The 17,064-nt window shown below is 36.4% G+C and overlaps 1 protein-coding gene and 2 pseudogenes across 2 annotated transcripts; 2 read left to right on the top strand and 1 right to left on the bottom strand.

Moving 5' to 3' along the window:
- LOC147990810 (uncharacterized) lies at positions 1-3,991 on the top strand. The gene is made up of 9 exons (XM_087538406.1): positions 1-342; positions 1,459-1,662; positions 1,743-2,067; positions 2,146-2,202; positions 2,424-2,784; positions 2,864-3,059; positions 3,170-3,268; positions 3,398-3,697; positions 3,887-3,991. Exons 1-9 carry the CDS (start codon positions 1-3, stop codon positions 3,989-3,991), a joined length of 1,989 nt encoding a protein of 662 aa, XP_087394532.1.
- Positions 3,992-5,135: 1,144 nt separating this feature from the next.
- On the bottom strand, positions 5,136-8,647 carry LOC147990811 (protein FAR1-RELATED SEQUENCE 5-like; annotated as a pseudogene).
- A 1,953-nt stretch (positions 8,648-10,600) lies between these two features.
- Positions 10,601-16,754, top strand: LOC125532825 (histone-lysine N-methyltransferase TRX1-like; annotated as a pseudogene). Its single transcript, XR_015613918.1, has 8 exons — positions 10,601-10,662; positions 10,843-10,957; positions 11,054-11,125; positions 11,343-11,542; positions 12,099-12,222; positions 12,304-12,408; positions 12,544-13,729; positions 13,916-16,754. The product of XR_015613918.1 is annotated as a histone-lysine N-methyltransferase TRX1-like (transcript).
- The last annotated feature ends 310 nt before the right edge of the window (positions 16,755-17,064 follow it).

The raw sequence follows: 17,064 nt of genomic DNA on the forward strand, positions 1-17,064 counted from the left end.
ATGGGATCTGTTACATACGACCCTGAAGAAATGAACAGTTTGAAGGTGGCTGAAACAATAATAACCAGGGAGTACCCAAATGGTATGGATGCAACACAAGTTGACCAATTCAAGACTTCTTTTGTTTGCTTCATAATGGGATATTTCTTAATAGCTCGCAGCGGTGCAAATCACGGAGCTAAAGATTTCCGGGGTTCACTACTAAAACCAAATGAAATACCATCATACAACTTTTGCTCAGCAGTAATTGATGAAATTATGAATGCAGCCAGAAAAGCTCAGTATGAACTGAAGACCAAAAAATGTGTGAAATATGTTTCAAGTCGTGCACTACTTTTGCAGGTGAGTAATGTAATTGAAAGAAGCATGATTATGAAATATTATATTATTTTCTGCGTCTGATGATTTATTAATGCATGGAAACTAATTGTTGTACTTTATTAAATATATTACAGGCTTTCGTTTTGGACAGTCTAAATCTTGGAATTCTAAACATACCTGATTATGTAGTGCCTACTATTTCTGCATTTGACTGTGAGAAGATGTCAAAGATGATAGAACTTGTGAGGCAGAAGGCTGATGATCATTCATTCGGATCAAATGAGGTTATAATATAATTAGTAACGTATCATATATATTTCTTGGAATTTGTCTTACTTATAAAAATTGTTTGTTTATCATTCTCAGCTTAATTCCTTCTATATTGATATCAATTTTTTATACATACATTCTATATATATACAAATAATGAAATATGATACTTATGATATTAGATTTGTCAGATATCTTTAATATGAATTTCAGTATTAAAGTTTGCAAAAGATGAAATACTAATATCAATACAAGTGATTGCAACATAATTGAAAATATAATATGAATCTTTTCTTTGAACTGAAATATGATGTTTCAAATTTAAACCGTTAGTAGAAAACTTATTCAATTTGTAATAAAAGTGTTGCATATTAACTATATCAAATAAATGACATATCAAATACTTAGCATATTCAACTTTACAAAAGATGTATAACTAACTAAATGATTTAAAAGACTCGTATTGTTGAACTTAATATATTTTCTATTTTTAATGTGAAATGTGGAATATGAAATATGTTTCACTAATATGGGATACTTTAATACTTACCATATTCAATATTCTAGAAGTATAAACAAACACCTTTTTCACTAACATGCATTATGTTATATGAAATATGAAAAATGAACAAACGTTTCACATTTATGAAATCAAGACACATGCTGTATCGCATAAAATTTATATTTCATTATGAAATGAAATAGAAAGTAAATTCCTTCTCTGTTGAAATCAATTTTTTTAATTTACAATCTAATAAAGATAGAAAAGATGTATTAAAGTATGACAAACATGTTGCATAGTTACGTATCACATATATTTCTCTGAATTTGTCTAAATAATCAAAATTGTTTTTGTATGATTCTCAGCTAAGGTCCTTGAAGAACAGAAAATATATTTTTTGTAAACAGGTTGCAAGTACATCAAAATTTGCAACTCTTCCCATGAAGAAACCTCCATTTATACCTAACATAGTTTCAAGCAAACTTGCAACAGTACACAATACAAGTCATGCTAAGCGCCCACTAAATATTTACCTTGATTCTTATGTACAAGGAACAACACCGAAGAAGGTATGAATTTCTAACAATTGCAAAAATGTGAATATTTCTACGGCAACAACTATATTTGCTAACACTATTTATTTGATCAGCTAACCGTTCCTCAAATAATTGATCTTAAATGGCACAGTGCTAGGATTGTAAGACATATGACTGAGTTTAAATCCCTTACACAGCCAATTGGTATTTTGGGCGTTCATGTTATTAACCATGAATTAGCGAAATCAGGAAGGGAAAATCTGTCTACAAAGATAGACAATCTATTGGAAATCATTTTAAATGACAACCTTGAATTAGCGAAGAGGCTTCATGAACACAGCCCAGCGACAGAAGTTCAATCTGAAGGTCCACCCAAATCCAGAAACAGTATAAAGCGTTCTGGAAGTGAATATAGTGGAGCTGATTCTAACAGTGATTGTAAGTACTTCTGAAGTAAAACAACAAGGTGCTGCACTGACTAAGACATGCTAACAGTTTTTTTCATTAATGTTGCAGGCACTTCCAAAAAACTGGACTCATCTAGAAGCAAAATGTTTGAAATTGGAATTACTGGTAAGAGATAGGAAGTCATACTGCATTATTAAGAATTGATATATGTTTTATTTTTTTGTACTTATTATATTCAAGTTACCTACTTCTCTGGTTCATATAAAAATTTGTTGTCACATATGTGCAAGTATATAAACTATAATTCATTTGGTGTCATAACATATGTTGTTTCCACTTTATATCTAAATTTTAAGCTCTTTCATTCTGTACATTATTTCTTTCAGGAAATATGGATGCAACAACAACACCAACTAATGCAGTACAAAAAACATGTTCTAATACATGTGCAGAAATTCAAAATGTGCAAACACCACCAAATCAACTTTCACCAGCAACAGTGGCTAGTCGGATGTCCGAAACAGCTGTTGCATCCCGTTTGTTTCAGAGAGAAGATATCCTGAACTTAAATGCAAGAGCACTGGAAGCAGAGTTCACAGACTCACCTATTGATAAAATTAAAGTAAGCAACGGTCCATTGGCAATTAATCATGTGCTTGTAGGTAGTAATATGCTAAAAAGATCATCAGCCATGCTAGCTACATTATCAAATTGGGTAATACAAAGCAAGCAAGAGGAAAATGAAGTGTAAGTATACTTCATTTAAAGAATGGCATATACATAATATAAATAATTATCAATAATACTCACATTTTCTATACAACAGGTGCTGGATAATACATTACGAACCAAGGTACATCGAGGTCACAGGCAATGAATTGAAGGATACACTTGTACTCTTTAGAACATTCAGCTACGAAGTATTTGATTTATGTATAAGGAGACTTGTTCAACTTGAAAGGTTGATGTATGGCACTTCAAAGAAGCAAAGGTGTAGGCATATACTGGAGTCTGACTTCGCTGTAAGTTCCTGAAAAAAACAATTATATATATTACCATTATATTATTAGTCATAATCATTGATCTTGTCAAATTATAAAATACGTAATGAAATTTCATAAAATGAATGCAGATGATGGTCCTAGCAAACGAGAATGTTATGTCCAGCCGTTTTGTGCTTGACCAATTTAGGAAGATTGCAGTATTATATGATATATCAGAGTGCAGAACCGTAAGAATTTTCACATCCATTATGTGTTTATGTTTGTGTGTGTGTGTGCAAGCTTAATATTTACAAGGTAAAGTAGTTGCTGAGGAACAAAATTTTGTCATATTAAGTAAACTATTAATCTCTGTGCAGATTATAGTTCCTGCTCTAGTTAATGTTACATGGTGCTCCTATTTCCTTGACATGATGCTTAAATGTGTACATGTTGCTGACCCAACGTATGTACGATCAAATGAAAATAAACTAAAGAAGATGCATGATTCAAACGTCAAGAAAATTCTTTGCGCAATGACAACAGTTGTGAAAGAGCTTTACTCTGGATGGGAATTTGACATTACCACATGGGACACAAATTACTTGAAGCCTATTATTCACGATGCTAACAGGTACTATTGCTTGAACTTTCCTAATGCATTTACAAAAACTATTTATGTAAAGGGTTTAGTAATATGAAAATTTACTACAGTGATGACTCTGGTTTGGTGACAATTATATCAATTCGTGATTTCCATGGAGAAAACATTATTGGAAACCACACACAGGTAATTATCAAAATACAGAAAACTTCTGTCCATATGTTGCACCACACTAATATTTAATTACATGTCCCTTCTTGTGCAGGAAAGCGTAATGTCATTCAAGCCATTGTTGTTGTATGAGTTGTTGTCCATTAAAGGAAACCATGGAACGGTTCCAACTTCCTACATAGAAACAATTGAGGATTAGGTGAAGAGCACCAGAGTTGAATTGCACAATTGGAAGAACGTGCTATTTCAATATTTTGTATGAGATATTTATGTACTTTATTTCAGTGAGACGCGAGGACAAGTATTCTTTGTAAAACTTATTAAATGTAAATTACAAAAATATGCAAAACATTCCAGATTTCAATTAATTGTGAAATTAGTTTATCTATCTGCATTATAATACTTATAAAATCTACGTACTACAATGTCGAATTCCGTCATGGAACCATTTTTGAATATCAAAACATTCCTTGCTGCGTAGGATCGGCACGGATGTAATATCAATGAAGAGGAGAAGAAAAGATAGTTAACTGTGGGACATTGAAATTTCAGATCTTAGTTGTGTTTCTAATGTCATTTTGTGTGTCAACATTGTGGGAATTTAAGCTTCGGTTTCAATTAGACCATATTTTTTATTGTGAAGTACTTACATTTGGAACGTTATGTCCAGAAAATTGAGTGTAATGAAATGACTCAATATGAAATGCTTCTATAACATTTCAGCTTCTTCATATGTAAATGTTTCTATAACATTTCTGCTAATTCTTATGTAATGTATTTCACTAAAATAAATAAACCTGTCACACCATTTTTCGGCTGCAGTAGGAAATGAATTAAATAATTGTACATTCTCATGTATTTCATATTTCAATTGGCAATGTAGTTAGAAAATATCAATACTTATGATTTGTGAAATTGTGCTAATATTCCACAATTTGACTCATAAATGTAAATGTACGTACTACAATTAGAGGTAAGTAAAATCTACGTACTACAATGTGAAAACATTCCAGATTCGAATCTTATTTCATATCCATTTGCAATTTTCCAACGAAACTATAAAATATTCATAACTAAACACATAATTGTAATTAAAATAAATGTATCTGCGGCTGTTGAAATTATTTGTTATTTTCATAAGGAATTAATTAATGTAGTTCTTTATTGAATTAGCTTTTATTGACAAAATTATTTATGCTCGTAAGGTAAAAATAAATGTAATGACATATTATAAATATTAATAGATGTCAAAATCAGGTCTCAGGAATGTCAGCCCTAAGAAGATTTTTCTTATAAGTGATAATTGAAATTGAAGTTTTTAGTTCATTTCACATTACAAGAAATCAATCCCTGTAAGTGAAATGAAGTCAATCTGAGTGAAATACGAAACAAACAAGTATACGGAAATTAATTTTATTCAAATATGAAACTTAATAAGCACCTTATAAATGTGATATAAACAAAAACTAGATCAAATATATATATGATTCATGGTTTCCGTATAAAACAGTAATGAACACATACTTATTAATAGTTAATCTTAAAAATATATTCAAAATGCATAGTACAAAATCTTAACAAAAGGAATTGTACATTAGTAAAAGATTAATACTGTTTGCAGCAATGTAACAAAGAATCAATGCAGTACATAATAGTTCAATATTTGAAATAATTAGCGCTATAGCATAATGACAAATCGTTCAAAAAACAAAGCACACCAATAAAACGTTCAGGTTAATCCAAATATGTACGATGTGTTAAACTTTAATTAACGACACACTACTAAGGAAATTATAAATAACAACGGTAAGAACAAGAAAATTAGTTCAGGGATTCATACATTTAAGTTTGCAATCAGTACACACTTCATTAGTAGTTTCATTGCAACAACAAAACGAAAAGAAATAACATTAAGGTAAATATAACTGAGGACAATTTTTGATCGTGTGTGTTGGCGATCGACATTTGCTGCAAAACCTTGACTGGACAACACCCAACACACCACCCAGATGTTTGGTCTTCTGGTCCGGTGTTTTCCCACGTTTCTTCTTCTTGATGTTTGCTTCCATGCTAGACATGTACCTCTTATTTGAAGGTCTACCGTTCTTCATTATAGCAGGCGCAAGAATTGAAGAAACCGGAATTGAAATATTGTTTGCGGTATCAACAATTTGAAGACCTGAATCAGCAACTTCATTGACTTGCTGTTGAACACCAGAATGTGTAGTTACTTCATCTTCAGGGATTGATCCATATCCGACCTGGCATGTAGTTGTCTTTGAAAGTCTGTGCTCATGTAATTCCTTCTTGCAGCGAGTAAAATTAGACTTTGCAATTGCAAAAGCATCTTGATCATTTTCAGCTTCATTAACTATATCTATTGCAGCAAAATATGATAGCTTGTGCCTAAATGATCTCGATTCCTCGTTCGTGTCACCGATATACTTCTCCAACTTATTGTTGAAACTAGATGACCTTGCTTGCTTTGTCCACCGCTTCATTATATGAAAATCTGGAATTTTGCAGACACCTCGGTGCACAAAAATCTGGGACAAAGAACAACATCGAACAAAATTAGTTGCTTTCAGATATAACATCATATTTAACAATTCAAATTTCTGAGATTCATACCGCTAGGACGTGGCTACAAAGAACACCAAAATGTTCGTAAAGTCCACATTCACAAGTGTAATATCCAATAGACTCGTCTAATTTGATTTTGTATATTACTTTCGACCACAATTCCCTAGACTCGGCCTGGACGTGCTTCACAACAAAAGTATGTTCCTCCATGCTAGGAAGCACAAGGTATGATGTTGACTTAATGAGCTCCTTCTTGAATAGATTATAAACCTTTGCAGTATAGATAACTGAAGCATGCTTCTCCATTGGATATCCAAAATGGACCTTAATTATTTTCTGCATTTATTTACAGAAAATTAGATTTCGAAAAAAATTTAACAAAACATACATATAACAACAAATTACTATCGTAAAATAGTACAAAAGTGGATTTTACAAAATTTTCACCTGTTTGTTTTTCCTTTCGGCATCTGCGTCACAACTCTCACGATCGTCTATAAGCTTAGTGTACTGGGTAATGAATGCATTTATTGAAGAATTGCATACTGTATGTATCTTCAGCATAAAGTTTGCACACTCACTACGTTGAGTGCTACACATTCTAGCACAGAAAACTTTGCTAAAATATGGTTTAGCCCATTTGTGCCTACACTCGTAGGCTCTAGTCATAAAAGGATGTTCCTGCAAACAATATTTTACCATAACGAAATTCCAGGCATATTCAAACTCTTCTATAGTTAGCATGTGGTTCACTAGCTTATGGAAATCATCGGCAAATGTTTTGTGCTTGCTATAGACAGCACCAAGAAGTTCATGAGCCCGTTTAAGAACATGCCATTTGCACCATCTATGTTCTGCATGAGTGAAAACTTTCTGGACTGCATTTCCAATTGCTCTAGCCTAATCTGAAATAAAGTATGATGGAAAATAATGTATTAAGAACATATAATTGCAAAATTTAGTCCTAGCAAATTACTTAATTTAGTTTGTGAAGAATCTCATACACTAAACATGAAATAAACAAGCCAGACGTAAAGGTCTTTCAAAAGTATTGTTTACCTGTAAGAATAGTAACTGGGTGTTTTCCACCCATCATAGCAACAAATTGCTTAAAAGCCCAACATAAATTCTCTTCCTTCTCATTAGTCAAGAACACTCCAGCGAATATTACACTCTCAAAGTGGTTACTAACTCCTACAAACATACCAAATGGCATTTTGTAGATGTTTGTTCCATAAGTAGTGTCAAAAGTTATTGCATCTCCAAAGTGATTATATAATGATCTACTCCTCCCAGTAGTCCATATTAGTGACTTTAGCCTGTTGTCATCATCCACCTGTGCACAGAAAGCAAATCTATCGTCCATTGCTATCATATCACGGAAATTCTCCAGTGTCTTATCAATGTCGTCCTGAAGGGTTTCACTTGCAATCTAAGAACAAACAGTACGCAACTTGTGCTTACAGAATGGTACTTTCTTTGTTGATCCATAGAAACCTGCTACTATAGAATTAACCCTTGTGAGTGATACATTATTCTCCCGAAGATTCTTTATTAAATCTCCGTTTGGCTTGTCAATATGTTGATGTGAATGCAGGTGCTTTTTCTCACTGCAAGATTCCACAAGGGAATGATTGTGTTCCTCCCTAAAAACTTTGACATACCATTCTGAATTATCATTAAGATTTACCCTGAGTGTTGCCTTGCAACCACATCTAGTAGTGGCATATTTAGTAGTCTTGTTGATTCCCTGCACAGTAAATTGATGTATCAGATTGAATGTCATTAAAAATAGTAATACATTCTACAATTATGTTTTAAAAATCCAGCATAGTACAATATGATCATTTTTAACAAATTTACTTATGGATCGTTGGCAAATTAATTCCTGCATAGTTTGTACACCTTTGGAATTAATAAAATTATCACCATATCTAATACTGAAACCAAGCACCCAAGAATAAGTATTGTAGAAGTCATATGCTTCTGCCTTTGATGAAAACTTCATACCAACAACCGGCCTTAACATTTGAACAGAAGTGTCTTCACAAAAACTTCTAATTCCGTGTTCAACAGCTCCAACTTGTCCTCCTCTATCCAAAACAAATATACATCTATAAATCAAACTCCCAATACATATTAAGTATGAAAAAATATATTAAAAAGTTCTTACTTACTCAAGGTATCGTTCATTAGAATCAAACTCCTCAGTGTGAACATTGTATGCAGAAAATAAGTAGTCCTGATCTAGATTTTCAGGCCCAGATATCATATCTATAATTTCAACGGTGTCTTTGATACATTCAAGACGGGACTGAACTTCATTTGAGTCATCAGCATAATCATAAGTGTCCACCCTGTTTCAAATCATGATTACAAGTTCATGTACATCAATAATTTTATGTAAACTACATCGAAGGGTTGTCATAATGGAATTTATGTATTTTACCTTAAATTTGGTCTCGAAAGTACATCATTGTTTTCTGAGCAATAAGGTCTATCAGAAAAGCAAGAACTATCTTCGGGTAATGACTTCAGATTGTTCCTAAATTGATAATGAATTAGTTACTACATAAGCAAAATTTGTAATAATAAATTTAAAAGTTAGGTGCAAACATATTAAAACTTATTATGAAGTATGTCAACTTACTGTTGATTCAAATTTGACACTGGCTGCTCAACCATGTTTAGTAGTGCCATAAAACTGCTCGGGATGCTATCCCTCTCACTATCCATATTAACCTACAACCTCAACGGATTTCCAACAGGTTAAATTAATATTCCTACTTTCCAACCAAATAAGATAAAAGAATGACCGTGCTATAATAATTCAATAAACTTGCATAACAGTAAATAGCAGGGTATTAATTTATAACACAACAGAAAATGATCAATATCCTACAAGGAAGTTGTCAAATAGCAGGGGATAAACTAACCTTTTTGCTTTCCTCGGCGTCGAACAGATTAATGGCCCGCTAAGATATTGGAAAAAAGAGAGACCTAGAGATCCCAGTACGTAGCTTTATACGATTCGAATCTCCAATCAGATCTTATCTGGGCTACGGCAGCTTCATGGCTTCAAATCTGATTACCAAATTGACACATAAGATTTCTAAGATTCCGAACTTGAGGACAAACCAGTTGATATTAAAACTTAAGGAGAACCAATGGTCACGCAGAGAGAGAACTTGACTCACCAATTGAACCCTTTACGAGTCGCGCAAAGGGCGCTCGCTCGCGATGTCCACGTCATCACATACGCGCTGTACATGATAGCCAATGGCAAGAAAGATTCGTGCTGGCCAATTGAATGAGAGGGTCCTGAACGCGGTGGCCAGCTGGAGGATCCTAAACGTGATAGAAAGGAAACCCGCACACGCGACCTCCCATCTTCTCCAGCCCCACGCCCCATCCCCTCCATGCATCTCCGCCGCCGCCCCCCATATCCACCGCATGAGGGCTCGCCCGTCCGCGCCGGCGACGCGCCTCCACCATCCAATCATCCCATCCTGGCTCTTCCGGCGTCCGACATCGGCCGCGTCTACTCGTCCACCGCTCCCTGCCCGCCCCGCAAGAAGCCCCGCAGCTCTGCGTCCGCCGCCGCGGGCGGCAAGCCTCCCGTGATCGTCTACTACTGCCGTCGCCGCAAGAAGTCGCAGCTCAAGGAGCCACGGCCGTCCTCGCTGGCGTCGCGACAGCTGGAGGAGGAGGCGCTGGGCAGGGGCTCATGGCGGAAGCGCCCGCTCACGAGCTGCTCAGCCTGGGGTCTGCCCCGCCTGCATTGGGCGCAGATAGAGACGGGGAGGAGCTGATGGGCGCCGAGGCGCGGAAGGGGGGGGGGGGGGGGGGATAATGGCTGCGCTGCTCCCGCCCCACAACGAAGTCTGCATCAAAACTAAAGAAGACGGCTTCGGGGCCATAGTCCATGTGGATTTGTTCATCAATTCGTTCCCATCGGTGGAAGATGACGGGTGTGAGGTGGCGCCCTGGTCAACAGGAAACGCACACAACGCCACCATAGCCGAGTTGTATGGAACGCCTCAAGTCTTTGCTGCACCAACGTCGCCTATTTGAGCTTTGTAGGTGCCAACACCCCTCCAGTCCCTCCTGAATAGCATCCTACCTCTCTCTTCCACTCCTATTTTTTATTTAAGGGATGCCATGATTTAATGCCTAGAACCATCATCTTTGTTTGTGCAGATTCGTTTTTATATTTGCCTAGAAGATGTTCCATGAAAATCACAGAAGCACCGGCTGCACCGCACCGGGTTTAGGCTCGTCAAGAAGGTTGTGGCTGGAAGATAGTGGTAATCAACTTTATATACTACCCCTCTTGCAAGTTTACCCATGTCTTTTATTTTTGTTTATGCGATTAATTATTCATTCCTCTTAGTTGTTCATATATTCTGACGACGACTCATGTCGATATGTGCTTGCTTTGCAATGAAACTCTCCTCATGACTTTAGCAACAAGAAAGGCCAACTAGAATACTTGTTCTCCGTGTAATTTTGACGCTGGCTTTGTCGCAAGTTGGAAATTCAGGGTGCCGATCCGCAGGCGTTTGTCGGTTTAGTGTCCAAGGTAAGTTCTTGATGACGTCTGTTCTGAGCATGTGTTTGTTTCATCACTATATGGAATGCAGCAAAACTGGGGCCTAAATTTTGATGGTGAATGCAGGTTTTTTGGCCCAAAGATGATGATTGGTACAAGGGTTCCATCACGGCCTACACGGAACTAACCAATAATTCTGTATGCTTTCTATATACCTGGTTCTTATTTTTCTTATTCATGAAAAATTGGTGTGGCTGAGAGGATTGTCCTCAGTTAGATTTTAATTATTTTTTTCTGCATTTTCCTTACTAAATGGCATGTTATCTACCACTCTATTTTCCATGTAATGTCTGCACTATGAAGAGTGGCATGTAAAATGTCGTGTAGTTGATATCTAAAGCTAAACAAACTGCAGGTGAAGTATGAAGACCTTACCCTAGATAATGAAATGATAAATTTTTCATTTCATCTGAGGAAATGAAGTGCCTGAACCTGAAATTTGGATCATCTAACCTGGATATAAGAAGGGATACGACGAGCTACTTGCACTTGCTGTCAGCTTTCATGACTACCAAGGTCTTGATCGAGATAATATAGCGTGGGCTAAAATAACAGGTACTCCTATGTCTTTTCCTTATGAGTGCCGATGCTTCTAGCTGATAACTGCGATTAGATGCCAATGGTCCTTTCCATTTATTCTTTCTGCCATCACAAGTTCTATTGCATTGTTTGTAGTCATTGTCCAGATTACTTTGAACTTTTACAGTGTGATACTTTATTTATTCTAGTGTTTATGGTAGTTTTGCATCAACTTACAACTTTATTAGATTTCTCGTGCACATCACATGTGTTAGATGGTTAACTGTCTCTTTTTACAGAAAATGCTTTCCAATGTTAAGCCCAGTATTGATTTATTATTTGAAATTTTTGTATTCATCTCCTCAATTACCCGACATTAACTTGTTATTTGATCATTTAGTCCTATTTTCCTCCACATTCCTACATTCCTAAAGTAAACAAGTGACATGGATTTCCCTTTCTGTTAAATTGTTTCATTTAGTTATGTGGTTGATTTGCCATCTTTCAGTGCACCCTTTTACCCGTAGGCTTCTCACTTTCCTCAGTGACTTGGAATTTGTTCTCATGTAAAGAGCCTTGTGTGCCTCAACAGGTCATGCAGTGTGGCCAGTTGTTATAGTGGACGAGTCAAATGTTCATGCTAGCCGGGCCCTGAAGTCAATTCGGTTTGATCAATCAATACTTGTTCAATTCTTTGGCACCCATGATTTTGCAAGGTTTGGTTTTGTGAATAGATAATAGCATATATTTTTCTTTTTCTTTCGAAGCAGTACACTAAAGTTGTGTTTATACCTCAGGATTAAGTAGAAGCAGGCGGTGCCCTTTCTGAATGGCCTTCTTTCTTCCTTGCATCTCAAATGCAAGAAAACACGCTTCTCCCGAGGCTTAGAAAAAGCCAAGGAGTATGAGTCGAGAACCTCTTATATATTTTTAAGCAATAATTGTTTTTTTCCTGAATACACATCAGACTTGAGAGATTTTCTGTTATCTTGCATGATGCCCTATTGGTATGATACTACAAAATATCGATTGTATAGGTTTCTCCTCACACAAAAGCTTCCAGAAAATATGTTGCAACTTCGGAAATCCATTGAAAATGATGGTTCTGATGATAATGGCCAAGATGACGCGATAGGCTCTTGTAATAATTTATCAGAAGAAAATGGAGAGGATGCTGAAATGACTCAGATAGAACTAGGAAATCTTCGTGTGAGCAACCTAGGTATGTTTGAGCAAATAGCACAATAGCTCCCCCCTCTAAATAGAGTAACCAGCGTTTAAAGATGCAAAAAATGCACTGGAAGCATGTCCATCCTACCCATTTCAAGGATGCCCTGTTTCTCACTTGAATCTTGGACTGCCCTTTTGAGCTACAATGCTGCCGCTTTATGCAAGTTTTCCTTGGTGGGAGACACAAGCAGACTTGGCACTTCTGGATAGTGGAGTTATATCTGTTCCAGAGGTATGGACATATGTTATATGTTCAATTATGATGCAGTTCATATTGCACTAGCGCCAATAATCCAAAACACTGATCTGTTTTAGTTTGTTCTTCCTACCCATAACCCTTTACAAGAAATAATTGATTTCCATTTACTCCCTCCATTCCAATTTATGTTGTGTCTTCATATTTTGTCATTTAACTTTATGTGCCATAAAATTATACCATTGAAACTCCATTTTGATTGTGCTTAATGTAGGCATAGAAGGTTTCCATCAGAGAAATCATTCTGAACATTACTTAAGATGACAGTCTATGCCTTAGAGCATATATGGAGCTCTTATTTGGCACATACATATTCTGTTCATGTTGTTGTATATCTTCTGTTGACCCCTTTTCTTGGTGCTGGCTGAGCTTTGCATGTTTATGTTTATATATGCATCTGCATTTCCTCCTTTATTCGTTCTTCTTAGTGTATAACAAACCTGATTGTGTGAGTTTCTTTCCTGGCAGGATAGTATCTGATTCAGACCATTTCCATAACAAAATGCACATATGGCCTGAAGGGTATGCTGCTTTCAGCAAGTTCGCATCGGTAAAAGGTATTTATTCAGCTCCAAACTGTCATCAAGCCTGCATGAAATTTGGTGTTCCATTTTGGAACAGTTTACTCTCATGAGTGGGTTTGTGCTGCTGTTACTGCAGTCCCTTGTCCCGATGGAAGACTTGGCTTCTTCAGTGAGCATGCTCCAATACTACACTACCATTCAACCTAGTGTGAGGTAATCTCGTTCTTCCTTGACGTGGGTAGTAAGATATTCTTTTTGGTGCTTCCATGTTAGCTGATCTTCTGCCTGTGTAGTTGTTTTTGCCTTATGTCTTTATGTGTTGTGATTGTCCACATTGGCAGAGAGTTATGTCATTTGTGATTTGGATTGTGAGAGGTTAACGTTGCATTGTTTTACTAGCTGAAGCTGGGGAATTTCGGGCTTTGTTTGATGGTGTTGCCCCTCTTTCGAGGAAGATACATTTAGAGGAGACTCGGGAAGACATGAAAGCTGCGACCAAATTGCAATGGTAATTGATTAACATTAAATGTCCAAAGCGCAATATCATCAGTAGTCAATAAGAGTAATTTGCTATCAGCATTAATTCATCCATGACTATGAGATATATTAACTCTTGAAAATGTTGAACTGGGTAGCATTTTTTGTGACTTATCAGTTTTGAAGGACAGCTAGAGACTATTGATTTTAAATCGTCGACACATGATTTGCTTTATACAAACGATGTTTGGGTGCATTTCACTTTGAGAGTTGTTGCCAGTTTTTGAATATGAATATTCTCACTTGCTAGCACATATTATAACATGTCAAGTTGATTCCTATCAGTCAAATATAATCTTGTAGAGAAGTATGATAATATTCTAGAGCAATCTGGGTGCATGAACTAATACATGTTCCTGCGAAATGTTTACTTGTTTCTGTCTGGGAAAGAAAAAATTAATACATTATATATTCAGATGATTTTAGAAGAAGTACCACCTTGGTGAAATATCATATAACATTCTCTAGAAACATTTTCCTAATCCTACAATCAAAGCATGCTAATGGTTTATATTTTGTGCTGCTGCATGCTTAGTATCCTTTACTTTTGACCACATATTGCTCAATGATGGTACCCGAACAAAATCACATGTTATGAAAATGATTGAGGGATACGAAACTGTACCGTTCAAGTCAAAATTTAATGAGTGGCCACCAACTCCTGATTTGAAATTGTCGTCTGAGGATGGAAGAGGCAAAGTTGCAGGTTGCTATCTACAAATTATAATGCTTGGTACTATGGATTGCTAGAAGGTTCATATCACATATATTTACATTTTCTGACACTGGCATTTTTCATCACAGTATTAGGATGAAATGGACTTTCCATTCGCCAAAAAGGAAAAGAGAACAAATGAAATTGGCTTGCAGATTCAGTTTTCATTTGCACGTTATCAAAGTTAATACTTGTTAAAATAGGTCAGCTTGGAATGATATGTGTTTCTGTAGTCTCTCTATTGCTTATGGTTTTGAAGTACATATCTAGCTATTTTTGAACATACATGAGTGACAATAAGGTTCTCCCTTCGTTCCTAAATATAAGTCTTTGTAGAGATTTCACCATGAACCACATACTGATGTATATAGATGCATTTTAGAGTGTAGATTCACTCATTTTGCTCCGTATGTGGTCCATAGTGAAATCTCTATAAAGACTTATACTTAGGAACGGAGGGAGTATATAGCTTTCCTTGGTCATCATGGAGCATAACCATTGTACAATTATCAATGTATGAAAAAAGGGCAGCCTGGTGCATGTAGCTCCCGCTTCTGCAGGGTCCGGGGAAGAGTCCGACCACTTTGGGTCTATAGTACGCAGCCTTTCCCTACATTTCTGTAAGAGGCTGTTTTGAGGACTTGAACTCGTGACCTCATGGTCACAAGGCAGCAGCTTTACCACTGCGCCAAGGCTCCCCATCATAGTTATCAATGTATGAATGATATAAAATTTGGTGAACTGTCGAGTTGGTTTCATGCTTTCATAAGATACTGAAATTAGAGCTTCAGCTTATATTTGGTGAGCAGACACTTTTTGAAAATCGACAGCTGAAGGTATAAATGCCCTTGGTCCACGGTTGTGATTTTCTTCAAGCTCAGTACAGAAGTTTCTTATGTGTTTTTGGTTCACCTTCGCCCGTCCTGACATTCATCACAATAAAATATTTTACTTACAGTTGTATACATTGTTAGTCTGTTTTTTTGTTCGTTTCAGAAGCTTCAAATATTATGGTTAGCGGTGTACTGGTGTAGAATCCTCGAAGTTTTCAAGTATTTTAGTCTCCCTTTTTTGCAGTATTAGAATGTCTTATGGTGCATTTTCTTCTGCAATCTAATATATGGAACTGATCTATTGCTCTTTTGGACTGACTGTCTTAACGCTGAAGTAAGAATCTTATCATACAGAGACGTTTTCTTTATTTAAGATAAGGATACACTCTTGCATGTAAAATCTGGATAGATTCCCTGCCCTGAGTATGTTGTTTCGTATCCTTTAATTAAGACTTTCGCTGTTAATAAATATATGATGCTTAACTATGATCTCTTGTCATCAGGCAATTTTTTTGTGCACAATAATAATCATATCAGTAAATGGTACTCCCTCTGATCCAATAAAAGCATTGTGGCTTTAGTTCAAATTTGAACTAATGCTGAACTAAAGCCATGACATTTTCATTGGATCGGAGGTAGAATGTTATTTTATTCTTACTCTCACCTTCCATGTGCATGCTAGGTATCTTGCCATTCAGGTCCAGCGAATCACTAGGTAATTATACGTTGTTCTGGGTTAGATCAACTTGTTCCTGGGTGTCTGAAAGGGAAAGGGCAGAACTGGTGGGGAGTACAGCCGACTAAAATCCATGTAGCATTTGTGTTGGGTACATCAAGATGAAGATCAAGAGAATTCCGGTGAAAGGCATCATGCTGATTTTGATGTCGAAATGGATGATGCCAAGCCTCTAGAGGACTCTGAAAGTTTTCTTTTTTGTTTGGTTCCTTATTTGTGGCCTCATGAGGCCCCTTTCTTCAGTCAAACTGAATCACTTCATGTTAGCTTGTCTTCACTTTTGGATTAACTATAATGCATCGTCTCACTCGTTTATGCTCCATGGGTGAGTGGTACATATCATCCTTTAGGTGTACTCAAACTCAAATAATAGGTGTACCCCCGAACTCAAATAATATTGTACCTGAGTTTGGTCAATGTAGTACTAATAGATCCTAATGTTATAGAATACACTCATATTGATGCACATGAATGAAACTAAGGACCAAACATGACAGTTGAATGTGTTGAGACAAGATAAGTGCGCACAGGCCCGTAATAAGTGGCGCCACCAGGTGGCGCCCCAACCATTAGTCTACTCATACACTGCGGCAAGAATTTGAGGAGAAACAATGGCGACGGAGAGAGAAAGAATATTAATGGGGAAACAGAGGAGACGGAGGTCTGGACGAGAAGGATAAGAAAAATAAATATCCCCAAGTGGTGGGCTCCATTAGATTGTATTCTA

The sequence above is a fragment of the Triticum urartu genome, chromosome 1A (genome assembly GCF_056163025.1).
Source record: "Triticum urartu cultivar PI428250 chromosome 1A, HENAU_Tu73, whole genome shotgun sequence".
NCBI classification, from domain to species: Eukaryota; Viridiplantae; Streptophyta; class Magnoliopsida; order Poales; family Poaceae; genus Triticum; species Triticum urartu.

Excerpts from the sequence above, each read along its gene's own strand:
- LOC147990810 (XM_087538406.1), top strand. The coding sequence starts at position 1 with ATGGGATCTGTTACATACGACCCTGAAGAAATGAACAGTTTGAAGGTG. Across the intron at positions 1,663-1,742 it reads AAGGAACAACACCGAAGAAG|CTAACCGTTCCTCAAATAAT; the intron begins GTATGAATTTCT and ends TTATTTGATCAG. Across the intron at positions 3,269-3,397 it reads ATATATCAGAGTGCAGAACC|ATTATAGTTCCTGCTCTAGT; the intron begins GTAAGAATTTTC and ends ATCTCTGTGCAG.